The sequence below is a fragment of the Lithobates pipiens genome, unplaced genomic scaffold, assembly GCF_037356315.1.
Source record: "Lithobates pipiens isolate NorthernLeopardFrog02 unplaced genomic scaffold, aLitPip1_a1.2 Scaffold_13, whole genome shotgun sequence".
NCBI lineage: Eukaryota > Metazoa > Chordata > Amphibia > Anura > Ranidae > Lithobates > Lithobates pipiens.
The window spans coordinates 62,859,609-62,877,819 of NW_027507718.1; the positions used below are offsets into that span (position 1 = coordinate 62,859,609).

The 18,211-nt window shown below is 44.0% G+C and overlaps 1 protein-coding gene across 1 annotated transcript in view; it reads left to right on the forward strand.

Annotated features, from left to right (window-relative positions):
* The window catches only part of PLAA (phospholipase A2 activating protein), a 37,277-nt gene that overhangs the window by 8,473 nt on the left and 10,593 nt on the right, over window positions 1-18,211 (forward strand). The window contains exons 3-7 of the mRNA XM_077475149.1: window positions 509-609; window positions 1,654-1,774; window positions 3,232-3,399; window positions 14,687-14,822; window positions 16,568-16,737. Coding sequence (XP_077331275.1) covers window positions 509-609; window positions 1,654-1,774; window positions 3,232-3,399; window positions 14,687-14,822; window positions 16,568-16,737 — 696 coding nt within the window. The remainder of the gene's footprint in view (window positions 1-508; window positions 610-1,653; window positions 1,775-3,231; window positions 3,400-14,686; window positions 14,823-16,567; window positions 16,738-18,211) is intronic.

Here is an 18,211-nt window from a genome sequence, read left to right on the forward strand (position 1 = left end):
GAATAAACTCATGATTATGCAGCAGCACTAGTGTGAATCTAGGCTGATAACAAAAAGTCAGTGTCAGGCTGGCAGGTAGCATTTTGTGACAAATTTCCTTTTAAAGTGGATGTCTCTGTGACACTAATAACGTTCCTCTTCTGGGGTCCCCCACCGGCACTGTCCATTCCTTCTCTTCTGTGTCTGCCCTGTAGCAAATCGTTCCCAAGCTGGGGGGGGGGGGGGGGTGTGGGGTCCATAGACACAGTGGCTCAACCCCCATACTATCCAACAGCCCCCCTGCCACTTCCTCTTCACAGGAGTTGATTGACAGCAGCAGGCGACAATGCCGCTCTTGCTGCTGCCTCTTTCCTATTTTCTGGATTTTTTAATTAAGCATTATGTACTACATTTTTATACTTTTACAGGCTTTTTTGACTACATGCTGGTATTTATAACAAGTGTATGTATTTAAATAAATGAAATAATGCTACATTATGGAAAACCATTTTTTTTTCTGTTCTTTTAGTATGCAGTCTTTCTTCTGGCAAGTTTGGCACCATATTAAGCGGATCATGGGACACAACTGGAAAAGTGTGGCTGAATGAGAAGTGCATGATGACCTTACAGGTGATGGCCTGTTCCTGTCTAGATTTACATTTTTGTTGGTATAATGTTCACATGCAGTAAAATGAGTCACTCTTAGCAGGCAAATAACAAACCCTCTTGCTTCCTTTTGTAATAACGTGCTCCTTCTCTAAAAATCGGAATGTTAAAGGGATATGTGCATTGCTTGATATAGAGTACAAATTGCTAGATAGGTGATAAAGGGCTAGCTTACTATTAGAACCCTTTCACACTGGGATGCTTTTCAGGCGCTTGAGCAATAAAAATAGTGCATGTAAAGTGCCTCTCAAGCCTCCCCAGTGTGAGAGCCCAAGTGCTTTCACACTGGGGTAGTGTGCTTGCAGGAGAGGAAAAAAAGTCCTGCAAGCAGCACCTGTGGGGCGGTGTGGGAGCACTGTATACACCACTCCTAAACCGCCCCTGCCATTGAAATCAATGGGCAGCGATGCCGAATCGCCTGCAAAGTGCTTCGGCAGCAGCGCTTTTCAGGCATTTTTAACCCTTTATTTGGCTGATGGGGGGGGGGGGGTTAAAGCGTCCTGTTAGCGACCGAAAAGCACCGATATAACTGTAAACTAGCGGCACTTTACTGCTAACGCCCCAGTGTGAAAGTTGCCTTAAAGTTTTGTTGGAATGCAGAAATGTTTGTCCAGGGTGATTTCTGGTGCTGTTTCACATGTCCTGCTTTGGGATCCTGTCACTCAGAAGTGGCCTCATCCATTGGTCAGAGATCAGCATTGCTGTTGAAAGAGTGCCGATTCATCGATCAGTGGTGAGAGGAGATCCCAGGGATACACTGAGGAGGGGGCGAGTACTCGGGGAAGACCACGGACAAACAGATCCTGAGACATGTAGAACCTGTGTACTGATGCCTAAGGGATATCTCTGTTTCCAGCAGTGGAATTTCACCTATATAAGCAATATTTGACTTCTCATTAATATGCACAATGGCAAATCATTTGCCTTTTAAATTTGTGATTTGGAAAGAAGGCCCAAGGTATAACTTATTTTTTTTTTTTTTTTTATTTTTTTTTTTACTTTTTTTAGGGCCATACAGCTGCTGTATGGGCTGTGAAGATTTTGCCTGAACAAGGTTTAATGTTGACTGGATCAGCTGACAAATCTATCAAGCTGTGGAAAGCAGGGCGGTGTGAGAGGACATTCCTAGGTGTGTTAAGATGAACATCAGAGACCTGCAGTTGCCTCATTTATATACCAAATGCCTATAACTTTCAAACGGATTTATCCATAACCCTGTTATATGCACAGGAAAATGTCAAAAGGCAAAATTTTCTCCTTCAGATCTTCTGTATGCATAGCACAGGGTTGTGGGTTGAGCACCCTGGTTACAGGTCTGTGGTAGCTAAGCAGGGCTGTTGCAAGTCTCTAAGGAAATGCATTCTTCTTGCAAATATCACAACGGTGACTCCCAATTTTATCATTTAAGCAATGTAAGAAGGACTCTTTGATATCTTTACGTATTGCCCAACCTAAATGAGTCATTTGTTTTGTACACCACCTGTGCGGTGATTGGCTTGAGGCATCATTGACTTGTTTGGCTGTTCATAGACCTTACATTTCATGTAAAGCAGAGACATTTTAATCGTAGTTGTTGATCTTGTAATCTCTTACATGCCAACAAACAATCCATTAGTAATAAAGGGACCTATGTAGCTTTAGAACCTCTTATACTGATGGTGTGAGTAGGTCACATGACAATTCTGTAAGCTAGCAGTTAAGGAAGTTTCTAAACTAAGTTTCTAAGCTACAGGTCATAAAATGGCTCCTTGTTTGTCATTGTTGTATAAAATTTGTTCCACATGATATAAAGAACGTTATTCTATGCTAGTTTTTCAATGTTTGCATATTTGAAAACGGAGCAATATAATTGATATCCCTTTTCAACTAACCAGAATTGGGGGTTAGGTTCAAACTCGGTTTCAAGGAGGATGCCCACGATTTGTTTGTGCCTGATTCTGAACTCTTGGCAATAAGTTTGTGTTAGAAATGAAGAATAACCCATAATGCACCACTTAGCCTTTGCCCATGGTCAGTCACAGGGGCCAATAATTGAAAGGACTATTTAACCCTGCCTCCTTACTATAAAAGAGTGGGTACACAACAGTCATATTGTCAGTATATGTTGGTGCTGTTATGGAATTCTGACAATTCAGTACATAAAGAGTTACTGTGCATCCAGTGGAATAAAGTGAAGGGCTGCATATCATTTTTAAGGCAAATCTCAAGCCTGTAATTAAAAGTACTATTTTCAATGTTGTCCCAGAAGTTGCATGAAAAGGCCTCCTTACCGCTTCAATATTTTTCAAAAGCAATGTCGAGTTACATTCCTTCTGGCAATAGCTCGCTTGTAAGTCCTACATTTGGGCAGAGTTGCATAACAAGGTTTCCCAAAACCTTTAGGTTTGACAATTTTTGAATGAGATTTTCAAACCTTGCTACTCGAATCAAGGTATGTTCAATCATTGTTCTAATTTGTTGGTGTTTAGATGATCTGCAAAAATAATTCTATCTCTATCTAACTGGGTCTGAATTAAATACCATGAATCTTTCTTTCCTTCCTCCTTTCTTTTTATTTATTTTATTTATTTTTAAACCATGTTTTAGGACACGAAGACTGTGTACGAGGATTGGCGACAGTGAATGAGACTGAATTTCTGTCTTGTTCCAATGATTCCTCTGTGAGGAGGTGGCTGATCACTGGCGAATGCCTACAGGTCTACTACAGTCACACCAATTATATTTATAGCATATGCCTCTTTCCAAATACTAGAGGTAAGAAACAAATCTGTTTAGCAGTTGTACATGACTACATGGGTTTACCTTTACTATTTATAGATGATGAAACATTTCACCTCAGAAATATTTATAGGATTAAAACCAGAAAAACATAACCCATATCTTAAATTAGATATTAATTTGAACTGTCAGAAAAGAGTCCATAAAAATTGTAAAATAACATTTCCACCCCTTACAGTAGAGGTGACTTCCAGGAGTCTGTCAAGTTTAAACTTTCTCATTACACCCCTCCCACTCCATTGAAGCTTTGATTTTCATATTGTGCACTTATGATGGCCAGCTAGTGTGAAACAGATGTGTGTAGTTTGGAATAAATAACTTAAAGCGGAATTCCATTCTGCTTTAAGTCCTCCTTCCCTGCCACATTTGGCATGTCATTTTTTTTTTTTTGAGGGGGGGGTTGGGGGGGAAAGAGTACCAAGTTCTGACAGGTAACCGCTCCCACTTACGCTTGGATCGGAGCACATCTGGCTGCTCAGTTATGATGCAGGAACCGGAAGGTTAGTGAAGAACTAATCCGGGTGAAGATGGTGCTGGATCTCTGGACAGTCTCTGGACTTTTTTTTTTCCCCCCAGAGTGGACCCCCTCTTTTCATATGTTTTTGGATGTAACTGTGCTATAAACAAGTTAGTTCTAGTTGTAGAACTGGCCCTGGGGCATAAAAGATTGCTATGGATACCTCCTGTTCTCTATCGTTAAATGAAGAATAAACCGCATATGAGGTGTTCTACAATAGTTGAGATGTAAATGCATTGTTTAACCACTTGCCGACCGCCGCACGACGATATACGTCGGCAGAATGGCACGGGCAGGCATATGGGCGTATATATAAGTCCCTGCCTGCCCGCGGGTGGGGGGCCCGATCGGGCCCCCCCCCGGTGCCTGCGGCGGTCGGCATTCCTTCGAGAGCGATCCGGGATGAGGGGGCGGCCATTCATTCATGGCCACCCCCTCGCGATCGCTCTCGACGAATGGAAATCCTCCGTGACATCACTTCCTCTCCTGTAATGTAAACACAGGAGAGGAAGTGATGTATTCTCTCCTCCGTGTCGGTATTTTTCGTTCCGGCACCGAGGAGAGAGGTTCGGTGAGTTGCACCAACACACCACACATACAGTAGAACATGCCAGGCACACTCACACCCCCCCTTTACCCCCCGATCACCCCCCCAATTACCCCTGCCCCCCCCAGTCACAGTGACACCAATTGCTTTTTTTTTTTTTTTTTTTTTTGCATTGGTGTCATTTGTGACTGTAATAACTGTTAGGGCAGTTAGGGTTAGCCCCCTTTAGTTCTAATGTGCCCCCCTAACCCCCCCAATAAAGGTTTAACCCCGTGATCACCCCCCGTCGCCAGTGTCACTAAGGCTGGGTTCACATTGCAGCGGTTTATGAGAACGGATGTGATTCGCACCGCACTGCAGTGCAAATCACATCCGATCTCTGTGCGATTCGAGTTCAGCCATACAGATAGTATGGCTGAATTCGTGTCGCACCCGCCGCAAACTCGCACGGGACCCTTTTTTTGGTCCGCAGCAGAATCGGATCGCATGGGTGTTCACACCATGCGATCCGAGTTTGCAGATCGCACTGCGATATGCGAACTGATCTGGGGGTGTCATTAACATTTCACTGACACTCCCAGCAGTTCGCATAGGGCAGTGTGAACTGCCGCCGGGAGGCATGTGATGCGGGAACCCGCCGCGCATTCGTGGCGTTCCCACATCGCTCCAGTGTGAACCCAGCCTAATAAGCGATCGTTTTTCTGATCACTGTATTAGTGTCACAGGTGACGCTAGTTAGGCAGGTAGGTATTTAGGTTCGCCGCAGCTTTTTATAGCGCCAGGGACCCCCATATACTACCGCATAAAGCCCCCTGATTGCCCCCTAGTCAACCCTTTCACCAGTGATCACCATATAACTGTTACAGGTGACGCTGGTTGGTTAGTTATTTTTTTTTATAGTTTCAGGGCACCCGCCATTTATTACCTAGTCTCACTAGTGTACCCCTAAATTTAGGGGTGTCTACTTTCCAAAATGGGGTCATTTGGGGGGGGTTTGTGCCATCTTGGCATTTTATGGCCTTCAAAACTGTAACGCCCTTAGAAAGCCTGAAGGCGGTGCTTGGTTTTCGGGGCCCCGTACGCGGCTAGGCTCCCAAAAAGTCCCACATATGTGGTATCCCCGTACTCAGGAGAAGCAGCAGAATTTATTTTGGGGTGTCATTTCACATATGCCCATGGCATGCGTGAGCAATATATCATTTAGTGACAACTTTGTTAAAAAAAAAAAAAAGTTTGTAATTTTCCCGCAACTTGTGGCAAAATATAAAATATTCCATGGACTCAACATGCCTCTCAGCAAATAGCTTGGGGTGTCTACTTTCTAAAATGGGGTCATTTGTGGGGGTTTTGTGCCATCTTGGCATTTTATGGCCTTCAAAACTGTAATAGGTAGTGAGGAGTGAAGTCAAATATTTACGCCCTTAGAAAACCTGAAGGCGGTTCTTGGTTTTCGGGGCCCCGTACGTGGCTAGGCTCCCAAAAAGTCCCACATATGTGGCATCCCCGTACTCAGGAGAAGCAGCAGAATTTATTTTGGGGTGTCATTTCACATATGCCCATAGCATGTGTGAGCAATATATCATTTAGTACTGGGTTTTGTACTGCCCTGCCATTTTAGCACCTCAAGAACTGAGATAGGCAGTCGTAAACTAAAAGCTGCGTAAATTCCAGAAAACGTACCTTAGTTTGTAGATGTGACAACTTTTGCGCAAACCAATAAATATACAATTATTGACTTTTTTTTTTTACCAAAGACATGTGGCTGAATACATTTTGGCCTAAATGTATGACTAAAATTGAATTTATTGGATTTTTCTAATAACAAAAAGTAGAAAATATCATTTTTTTTCAAAATTTGCGGTCTTTTTCCATTTATATCGCAAAAAATAAAAATCGCAGAGGCAATCAAATACCATCAAAAGAAAGCTCTATTTGTGGGAAGAAAAGGACGCAAATTTTGTTTGGGTACAACATTGCATGACCGTGCAATTACCAGTTAAAACAGCGCAGTGCCAAATTGTAAAAAGACCTCTGGTCATTTACCAGCAAAATGGTCCGGTCTGAAAGTGGTTAAGGAAGACTCTACTTTGCTTGAGTTTGGTTAAATCTTCCAGCTGTGGTGCAGCCATAGCATATTTTTGGTCTTGGGGAAGCATAATGGGAATTCAGGCTACAATGCACTGTAAATAAAAGTAGGTTAGGATCTTTGGAGGGAATCCGGTGTATCTATTCAGGATTTTAAGTTGTCCCAATAACTTTTATTTGCATTTACATTTTCATGTTGATGTCTTTTATTATACATAGTTTTTGGTTTCCCCATTTTTAAAGTAAGTGTTTGCACAGGCAAGGCAAACTGAAATTTTAAAAATAAATTTAAAAGGAAATGAATGAAAGGAAAATGGTATCCAGCAAGTTCATCTGCAGATAGGGGATGGTATGGTACCTTTTGGTTGGGCCGTGATCGATCACACTAAACAGAGCCTAGCTCTGTTCGTAAAAAAAAAAAAGACACTAAACATCATAACTAAGAATGTAAATGGTGGTTTAATTATAATTTAATACATTATTAATTACAGCAAAATATAACCAATTTTAGTAGCTAGTTTTGTCTAAAATTAAAAAGAGGTAGCAATAGAAAAAATTGTATATTTATAACAAGGGTATTGAATTAAAATTCACGGAGATACGATCAGTAAAATTTTCATCCAGCAGAGGTCAGAATCACTCATGCCCAATGGCTCAGATCCTTCACCTCACAACCCCCCCTCCTGTTATATCACAGTCCTGTTCTTACATTGGTGTCCTCAGTCCACCCTGCATATCACAGTCCCCCACAGTAGTGTCCTCAACCCCCTTAGCCCTTTTTATATCACCTCCCCCCACAGTAGTCTCCTGCTCCTCATCAACCCCCACAGTAGTGCTTTCTGCCCCCTGCACAGTAATGTTATCTGCCCTCTCACTACTACCTTACACAGGTACATAGAGGGGGAAGCAGGACAGAGAGCAAGGGACACAGTAGCACTGGATGGAGGGTGGGAGCAGGAGCTGCCAGAGTGAACTTTGCATATTAACTGTTTATTGGATGTGAGGACTGCTCTATATCCTGGCAACCAATCACCCGCTGGTTAATCTGCAAAGTTATCTCGGTAGCTCCTGAACCCGCCCTCCATCCAGTACTACTGTACTTATTGCTCTCGGTCTGTGATAATGACAGCGGCAGAGGCTGGAAGACAGAACTGGCTACTAAATGGCATGACCCGGTTTGGATCCGGACCAAGGTCCGTCAGTGATGCCTGACTTATAGGTTATAAGTAGTTGGTATCCCAAAAAAAAGAGGGTAGACTAGAATTGGATAACTTTTGTTAAGAAGGCAAGGGGCCCTTCAAGACTGTCCTATTAACCACTTGGTGCCCATACTACGTCTATTGACGTCATGGGCTTTCAGTGGTTATATCTAAATGATGCCCGAGGCCGCAGACATCATTCAGATATTGCCGTTTTCCCAAGTGTTCTTCCAGGACAGCCCTTGAGAGATGGAGCTCCTCCCATCGACACAGGAAACACATTGCCACAGTTCAAAAGGCGGTCCCTCAGGTCCCTGGTCAGTCATTTGTGTTTCCTCCGTCGGAGGAACATGTTGCCAGGAACCTGGAGGCCCCTCTCAGGGGCTGCCTGAGAACCTGCAAGCCTAAGGGACCGGGTCCTGGTTTATGGCTGCAGTTTGGGTCCATACCTTTTTCTTTGGCTCGGGTACCGTCCAGCTGAACCGGAGCAGACCCGTTACCCTCCTCCTTCCAGTGCCGAGGTGGCCAGGGGCAGAATGACGCCGGTTTCCCCCAGGAGTGGTGAGTGGAACCTTCCATCTTCCCTCCTCGTTGCAGGGGGTCGGAGACGCCGAGCGTTCACTTCCGGCGGAACCGCGTCATCACTGCGTGCCGAGACTTCCGGTTCCGGGTCTCTAAGGGTACAAGGAGGAGAGGGAGAGCCAGCGCTGTGCCTGTGAAGCCCGACCAGCGTCCAGCTATACCGGATTAGCGGCGGGATTCGGAGCGTCAGAGGGGGACCATGGAGGCTATTCCCCAGGATACTCCGGCGGAGACAGGCACCAGCCAAACCCAGGTAGGCTGCTGGGCATGCTATTACTCTGGTGGAGTGGTGGTGTTTGTAGGCTGGGCCCTGTAGTACCCCACGGTGGCGGTTTACTCACAGTGAGGTTGTTTGTTAGTGGTGATTCTAAGAGGGACATGGTGCTGACGCTAAGAAATCCTTTGTCTTCTTATTTTCAGGCTAAAGAGATGCCAAGGGAAGACAAGACAGGCCGCAAAAAGTGCCCTAATTGTGGGAATAGGTTGTCCTCTGGCTCTAACAAAGCCCTATGCAAGCAATGCATTGCAAACTTGCTTAAATCTGAGGCAGATTCCCCTTTAGCAAAGTTTTTGGGCTCCTTTAAAGAAGAAATGGCGTCGACCTTTAAGTCCCTCCGGGAGTTAATCACTGACGTGGGATCAGCTGCAGCTGCCTCCACGAGTAAAACAACTATAATCTCATCCTCACCATGCCTTACAACACCCAGCTCAGGGGAGCCCCGTATGGTCAGGGAGCCTAGCCCCACGTTGATTAGCCCCGAATCCTCTGACACTGACTCGGGTCAGGAAGAGGATCAAGCAGCATCTAAAGCCTCAAAATATAGATTATCTCTCGAGGAAGTAGATGAGCTAATGGGGGCTATCTATGATACGCTGGAAATTGAGGAGGAAGAAACTCAGTTATCCAGACATGATCAAATGTATGAGGCTCTGGGGAAAAAGAAAGCAAGGGTTTTTCCTATACATAAGGTGCTTTCTGACCTTGTCCTTAAGGAGTGGTCTGAACCAGACAAGAAGGTTTTCTTTCCTAAATCCCTTAAGAGAAGGTTCCCTTTTGATGAGAGCCCAGAGGCGGTCTGGAATAAAAATCCAAAACTAGACGCCCCTCTGTCCAAAATCTCAAAGCAGGCTGATCTGGCCTTTGAGGATATGGGCCACCTGAAAGATCCCATGGACAGGAGAACAGACATTGTCTTAAAGAGGGCCTGGGATGCCTCTATGGCAGGCTTAAAACCAGCTCTAGCCACTTCCTGTGTAGCTAGAAACCTGGAGTTCTGGTTATTGCAACTACAAGAACATTTAAAGGCAGGCACTCCTAGGGGGAGCTTTTGAAATCCTTCCCTATGCTTTTTAAGGCCACCAGTTTCATCTCTGACGCCTCCACGGACTCCGTTAAATTTGCGGCTAAATCTGCAGCACTTTCAGTGGCAGCAAGGAGGTCAGTATGGATGAAAACCTGGGGGGGGAGACACGGCGTCTAAAACCCGCCTGTGCAGCGTCCCTTTTACAGGAGACTTAGTCTTCGGGCCTGAATTAGACTCCGCCTTAGAAAGGACGGCGGACAAAAAGAAAACCTTTCCCGCAAAAAAGAAAATTTTTCAAAGAAAAATTTTTCGTCCCTTTAAGGAACCCTCTAAATCAGAGAAGAGTTCAACCCCCAAAAAACATTGGTCGGGACATAAAGGGAAAGGAAAAGGGGGCATACTGTTTAGCCGCCCCAATCAGGATCCCAAACCCCAGTGACGTCAGGGTTCCTGTGGGAGGAAGATTAAGCAAATTTCTTCCTCAATGGGAAGAGACAACCTCGAACGAGTTTGTCTTAAATATAATAAAAAGGGGTCATGCGCTGGAATTTCACAGCAACCCTCCTTCCAAGTTTCTGGTGACAAAGCTTCCAAGTCACTCAGAAAAGGCCAGGGCCTTACCTTTACTAATAGGGGAAATGGTAGATCAAGAAGTATTGACACCAGTCCCTATTCAGGAACAAGGGGACGGTTTTTACTCGCACATCTTTGTGGTAAGAAAACCGTCAGGGAGATTCAGACTAATTATGAACCTCCGTCCACTGAATCGCTCCATCCGTTACAAGAGATTTCGGATGGAGTCCATTTATTCCATAAAGAATCTCCTGCAGAAAGAGACATTTATGGCAACCCTGGACCTAAGGGATGCTTATCTGCACATTCCAATAAGGGAGGAATGCCAGAAATTCCTTTGGATGGCAGTGCAGATAGACACAAAGGTTTACCACTTTCAGTGCAGAGCACTTCCCTTCGGTCTATCATCCTCTCCGAGAATCTTTACCAAGGTTCTCGGAGAGGCTTTAGTTCCTCTGAGGCTTCAATCAGTCTCAATTATCCCCTACCTAGACGATCTGCTCCTAACAGCCCACTCAGAGAGTCGTCTTTCTCAGGACCTAGAATTGACTCAACTCAGTCTGAGTCGATTAGGGTGGATTGTCAGTCAGGAGAAATCCAAGACAACCCCAGCACAGGAGATCCTGTATCTGGGGTACTGGATCAAGTCTGTAGATCAGAAAATTATACTGCCGGAAGAAAAGATTTTGAATCTGTGGCAGAGAATATCTTTTCTTCAATGCAGCCCCAAGTGTACGGTGAGGGAAGTAATGTCGGTCTTAGGTCTTATGACGGCAGCCATTCCAGCCGTACAATGGGCCAGGTTCCATCAAAGAGAACTTCAGGGTTTTCTGTTAGAACAATTAAAAGGCAGAGATCTGGAGGAGGAGGTATCGATCCCCTCAAGGGTAAAACGCTCCCTCTGGTGGTGGAAGGACAGGGAGAACCTAAACAAAGGGGTGCATTGGGTCCTTCCTATCACTTCAACACTAACAACGGATGCGAGCAGTTGGGGCTGGGGAGCCCACCTAGGCTCAAGCTGGGTCCAGGACAAGTGGACCCCGGAGGAGAAATGTTTCTCTTCCAATTGGAAAGAACTAACAGCAATCCTGAGAGCTGTTCTAGCTTTCTACCCCGCAATACAGGGTCACCATCTACAAGTCCGTTCAGACAATACGACGGCTGTAGCATACATAAACAAACAAGGAGGAACCAGAAGTCCTCGTTTGATGTTGGTAGCCAGACGCATTCTCCAGTGGGCAGAAGCCAATCTGGAATCCATTTCTGCAGTTCACCTGAAAGGGGAGCTGAACAACAAGGTGGACTTCTTGAGTCGACAGAGGATTTCGAACCAAGAATGGTCCTTGCACCCAGAGGCATTCAATCTCATAACAGCTCACTGGGGAGAACCAGAGGTAGACCTTTTTGCGAGCAAGAAAAATGCAAAGGTTCCCAATTTTTTCTCGCTAAACCCAGGAGATCAACCCCTGGCGGTAGATGCCTTGCAAACTCCATGGACTTTCAGTCTGGCGTATGCATTTCCCCCTCTTCATCTCATTCCGAGGGTCCTAGCAAGATTCCTCAAGGAGAAAACCTGTTTGATTCTAGTAGCACCTTTTTGGCCCAGGAGACCGTGGTTCACAACGTTGCTACAATTGACAGACTGTCCGCCTCTAAGACTTCCCTACAGACAGGACCTCCTGTCGCAGGGACCTCTTTACCATCCGCAGGTCGCCACACTGAAGCTGTCAGCGTGGTTACTGAGGAGGAAATCTTAAGGAGTAAGGGCCTGTCAGACGAGGTAATTGCGACCTTACTACAGAGTCGCAAACCAGTCACGAGAGCTATTTACAAAAAAGTCTGGAAAAAATTCAATAGCTGGCTGAATGGCCGGGACATAAATACGGCTAATATTCTACAGTTTTTACAGGAAGGTGTAAACAAGGGTTTAACCCTAAGTACTATTAAAGTACAGATAGCTGCCTTAAGTGTATACCTAGATGAACGCTTACAGGAAAATCCTTTTGTCGCTAGATTCTGTAAGGCAGTCGCTAGACGCAAGCCAGTCAGAATCACAAAAGTCCCATCCTGGGATTTAGCAGTTGTGCTAAAAGCTTTCTTGGGGTCACCCTTTGAGCCTATCTCAGAGGCCTCCCTAAGGCTTATTACCTTTAAGACAGTTCTCCTGGTGGCAATCACTTCAGCCCGTAGGGTCAGTGAAATCCAAGCACTTTCCATCAGGGAACCATTCCTACAGATCCTAGAAGACAGAGTCATTCTAAAGACAGACCCTGGGTTCTTACCAAAGGTAGCATCTAGCTTCCATAGGTCCCAAGATATTGTCCTCCCTTCATTTTGTCAAAATGCAGCAAATGAGAAAGAGGAACGTTTTCATTTATTGGATGTGAGGAGGTGTATTCTAGAATATCTTAAAATAACAAATCCATTCAGAATCTCAGACTCCCTTTTTGTCCTTTTCTCCGGACAGCGTAGGGGACAGAAAGCTTCAAAAGTAACCATAGCTAGATGGATTAGGCTAGCTATAGCAGAGGGGTATAAGGCCTTGAATAGAGATCCTCCTGAGGGTGTTAAAGCTCACTCCACAAGAGCGTTGTCTGCATCCTGGGCAGAAAGAGCTGGTGCCACCCCGGAGCAGGTATGTAAAGCAGCCACATGGTCAAGCTTTTCCACCTTTACAAGGCATTACCGACTGGACTTAATGTCTAGTCAGGATCAGGCCTTTGGGAGGAAAGTCCTCCAGGCCGTGGTCCCCCCCTAATCTGGTAAGTACTTGGGGATCCTCTCAAGGGCTGTCCTGGAAGAACACTTGGGAAAACTGGAGTTAGTACTTACCGGTAACTCCTTTTCCGGTGGTCTTCCAGGACAGCACGATCCCACCCTTTATTTGATTGTAGTGATGTACTAATGTTATTACCTGTTATGGTTTATATGTTTTTCAGTTCCATCCTTCGGTTCTTGGTGAATGACTGACCAGGGACCTGAGGGACCGCCTTTTGAACTGTGGCAATGTGTTTCCTGTGTCGATGGGAGGAGCTCCATCTCTCAAGGGCTGTCCTGGAAGACCACCGGAAAAGGAGTTACCGGTAAGTACTAACTCCAGTTTTCAGCCGGCGATTCCCTGCACCATAAGAACGATCATAGCGGCTGTTCCACCGCTTGATCGTTCTTACGGGCGGCGGGAGGGGACGCCTCCCGCCGCCCTCCGGTGCTTCTACCAACTCACCGTTTCCATCGGTGAGTCGGTCACAGGATCCGCCAGCCCCAGCAAGTTACCATAGATTTCCGCCGGACTAGATCGTCCCCGGAGTTTCTATGATCGTTCGGAGGCCGGGCGCGATGTTATGACGTCACGCCTGGCCTCTGTATTCAAATTAACGGCGCCGATCTGGCTAGGAAGCCAGGATCGTTTTTTTTTTTTTTTTTTTTTTTTTAATTCTTCCCAGCCTAGAGGTGAGATGTGGGGTCTTATTGACCCCATATCTCACTGTAAATAGGTCCGATCATGCCATATTCTTATTACAAAGGATGTTTACATTCCTTGTAATAGGAATAAAAGTCATCAATTTTTTTATTTTATTTTTTTTAAGTGTAAAACTAAAAAACAAAAAATAAAATGAACAATAAAAAAAAATTAAAGCGCCCCTGTCCCCGTGAGCTCGCACACAGAAGCGAACGCATACGTAAGTCCCGCCCACATATAAAAAAGGTGTTCAAACCACACATGTGAGGTATCGCCACGAACGTTGGAGCGAGAGCAATAATTCTAGCCCTAGACCTCCTCTGTAACCCAAAATATGTAACCAGTAAAAAAATTTAAAGCGTCGCCTATGGGAATTTTTAAATACCAAAGTTTGGCGCCATTCCACAAGCGCATGCAATTTTGAAGCGTGACATGTTGGGTATCTATTTACTCGGCGTATCCTCCTCTTTATGCAAAAAAATTGTGCTAACTTTACTGTTTTTTTTTTTTTGTTTTTTTTAAAAGCATGAAACAGTTTTTTTTCAGAAAAAAACGTGTTCGAAAAATTGCTGCGCAAATACCGTGCGAGATAAAAAGTTGCAACGAGCGCCATTGTATTCTCTAGGGTCTTTGCTAAAAAAACATATATAATGTTTGGGGGTTCTATGTAATTTTCTAGCAAAAAAAATAGGAATTTTACATGTAGAAGAGAAATGTCAGAATTGGCCTGGGCGCAAAGTGGTTAAAGAGAATGAGATGCTGCATACATACCAAAGCAAATTTAAAATGACCTTATGTACTGAAAATACATGCTGTCTCTGAAAACCTATAAAAGAGTGTAACATGGCAGTTAGAATAAGAGTAAACACAGATCTACTGTGCCCTAACTGGTGGTGACCATTGAAAATTAAATTCACCTATGTATATTTGCGTTTAGGGAACTGAGGTGATTTTTTTTTCTCTGTAAAAATAACGATGTGCTTGTTTACTATTTAGATTTTGTGACTGCAGGAGAGGATAGATCAATGAGGATTTGGAGAGGTGGAGAATGCACTCAGACTGTCCGTTTGCCTGCCCAGTCTGTATGGTGCTGCTGCATCTTAGATAATGGAGACATTGTTGTGGGAGCCAGGTATGATTCTTACTGAAATATAACCTCCAGTTAAAATACTGAGCTGTTCTGTGGACTCATTATCTGTAAATTATGTATGTATGTAAATAATGTATGTAGTTTAGAGCAGATACCACAACATACCAATGGTTACCTTTTTGTAAGTCAGTAAAGCCTGCTCTATGTGCTCCTCCGATCTCAGTTTCATTTTGTTATTCAACCTTTCTGTCCCAATGGCAGCACCCTTATTGGTCACTGAGCCTTTTTCATTGGGCAGGTTATGGTGGGTTGGCAGGAATTACCACCAGGTGTGAGGCATAATCAAAACTTTAGTAACAATGTAAAACTAGAACATGATTGGCTGTTACTATTAAATTTAAAAATAGCTAAAAGGTTTACTTTCAGTCCAATATCTGATGTGAGCATTGTGTGTTACTTATTGTCATTGTGGTGTTTTATTCAAAAAATAAATAACTTCCAAAAATAAAAGAAGACTCACATCACTGTTGGGTTGGATTTAGTGAGTAAAAGCGTTTTTTTTTTTTTTATATATATATATATATATATATATATATATATATATATATATATTTTTTTTTTCCTAACATGTTGATCCAGCCTGTAGTCCCAATTTATTTACTCCTAGTAAGAGTAACAGTTCTTTATTAACTTCATAACTTGTTATGCAAAGCCTATTAAAGCTGAACTTCAGGCACACAGCTAAATAAATGATATACTGTACATATAAGGGAGCTTTTTTTTGCTGCCAAAGATTTTGTATTTTTGTCCATCCACTCCTGTGGTTTACACATCACTGCCACACAGCAAGACATTGTCTGGCAGTGCAGGAGACCTTTTTTTCTGCTGCAATTAAAGGGGTTGTAAAGTTTTTTTAGTTTTTTTTTTAAATAACAAACCTGTTATAGTTACCTCCACTGTGCAGCTCGTTTTGCACAGAGTGGCCCTGAACCTGCTCTTCTGGGGTCCCTCAGCAGCTGTCTCGGCTTCCCCCAGCAAGTACTTCTCGCATTCATGTGAGCTCCCTCGCATGGTGAGGAGCACTTGCGGGCACGCTCCCGTGATACAGCCAGTGTCTATAGCCGATCACTGTATCACTCGGCCCCGGCGCGCCGCGTCATTGCCTGTGATTGACAGCAGCGCGAGCCAATGGCTGCGCTGCTTTCAATCCATCCACTCTAGGCAATCAGCGGCCAGACTGAGCGGTGAAGAGGACATCGGGCTCGAGCGTGAGACTTTTTCGAGGGGTCAGGTAAGTAAAACGGGGGCTGGCACTGTCAGCTGTTTTTTCACCTTAATGCATAGAATGAATTAAGGTGAAAAAATATTTTCCTTTACAACCCCTTTAAGTAGTACTTGCAGATCTTGTCCCTTCTTCAGCTTGTAACTGGACAGTGAAAGAATCAGCAGCAGATGGATGGGCTAATCTTTCTGTCACTACGCTTTCTCCTAACATTTTCCTTGTAGGCACCTGAACACAGAAGCACATATGATTGGCTTCTTCGTCTGTTTACTCCATCTTCCAGTCTTAGCACTGCTGTACAGTACTGCACAGAGGCTAAAACTAGGACAAATTAAGGTTCACTGCTTGTATTTATAAAATATATATGTAGTGATGTCTAATAAATATGGAGCCACTTTGTGTCTTTTTAATATCTGCATAGAGTCCGGTTTTAATGTGAGGCAAATGATTTGCTTGACAAAAAACGATTATGCAAATAAAAAACCTGTATATTTTATGTTTTTAGTGATGGTATTATCAGAGTGTTTACAGCGAGCCAAGAGCGCATGGCTAGTGCTGAGGAATTGCAAGCATTTGAAGATGAACTGTCCCAAGCAACTATAGATCCAAAAACTGGTGACTTGGGGGATATCAAAATAGAGGATCTTCCAGGGAAAGAGCACCTAAGTGAACCAGGTGAGTTAAGTTGAGTCTGTGTATGTGGGTCTCAGTATGTTAAATCGGTGCACATTTTGAGTTATTAGAGCCCTTTCACACTGCAGCCTTGGCCACATTATCAGTAAAGCGCTGCTAGTAGGCCACTTTTATCCCCCACTAGCGGTCGAGGAAAGGGTTAATGGTGCCCATGTAGCACTGAAGTGCTTTGCAGGCACTTTAGCAGCAGTGCCCATTCATTTCAACGGGCAGGAGCGATGGAGGAGCAGTGTATCCACCGCCCCAAAGATGCTGCTAGCAGGACTTCTTTTAACATCCTGCCAGAGCAGCACCCCAATGTGAAAGCACTTGGGCTTCTACACTGGGACTGCTGATAAAGCATTTTTCAGGCGTTATTTTTTGTGCTAAAGCGCCTTAAAAACGCCTCCAGCGTGACGGGGGTCTTAAAGCAGGTACCTAAAAGTAATTGTTTACTTAATTTAAACCCTGCTGGTTTTTTTTTTTTTTTTTTAAATTAAAAACTCCTTTAAAAAAAAAAGACAATTTTTACACACCTGTTCCATTATTTGATTTTTATTCTGTTCAAGACCTACGGGCTCTATAAGAATTGTTATATTCAACACTTCTGGAATTGTCGGATGCCTGTGTCCCCCCCCCACTACATGCTGGCATTCCATCCGCTGGCCCCTACATCACTATTATGTCCTTTTAGTAGTAATGATATGAGGCAATGAAAAGGACCACAGCATGCAGTGGGGGACGTGGACATCTGACAGTCCTAGAAGTGTGTCAATGCAAAGAGAGTTCAGATCAGAGGAAAGAATGGTGGGACAAAAGAGTAAAGGTTTGCAGGTGGAGTATAGTAATATAAAATAAAAAGTGTCAGAGCCACTTTTTGCTTGCTTGTTCCATGTTAAGAGTTTTAGATTTAATATACAGAAACATAAACACTCCTCTTAGTCAATCATATATCAGGGAATTCAATTAAGTATTGCGTGCTTAACCACTTGACCTCGAAGATTTACCAACCTTCATGACCAGGCCATTTTTTGCTATACGACAATTACGAACAGTTGCGCAGTCATACAACTTTGTACGTGAATTAAATTTGTCATTTTGTTCCCCACAAATAAAGCTTTTTTTGGCAGTATTTGATCACCACTGGGTTTTTTATTTTTGCGCTTTAAACAACTATGGTGCTCTCACTAAAGAATGTGCTGTTTTTTTATTCCCTGCTGACAGGACAGAGCTCCTGTCTTGTTTACGGTCTTCCTCCTCTCTGATGAGCTTATGGTGGCGGTCATCCATTGGACGACATCCACTGATTGGCTTGTGTTGTGACTATAATCACAGCACAAGCAGCTCATGTGCCCCCTGCCTGGAAGAGCAGAATCGCGTGTGTGTATACGTATTCTGCGCAGCCAGTCGTACTGTAGCAGTAAAGCTACAGTGCACAGACGGCAACTGGTTAAGAACAGCTGACATAAGATCAGTT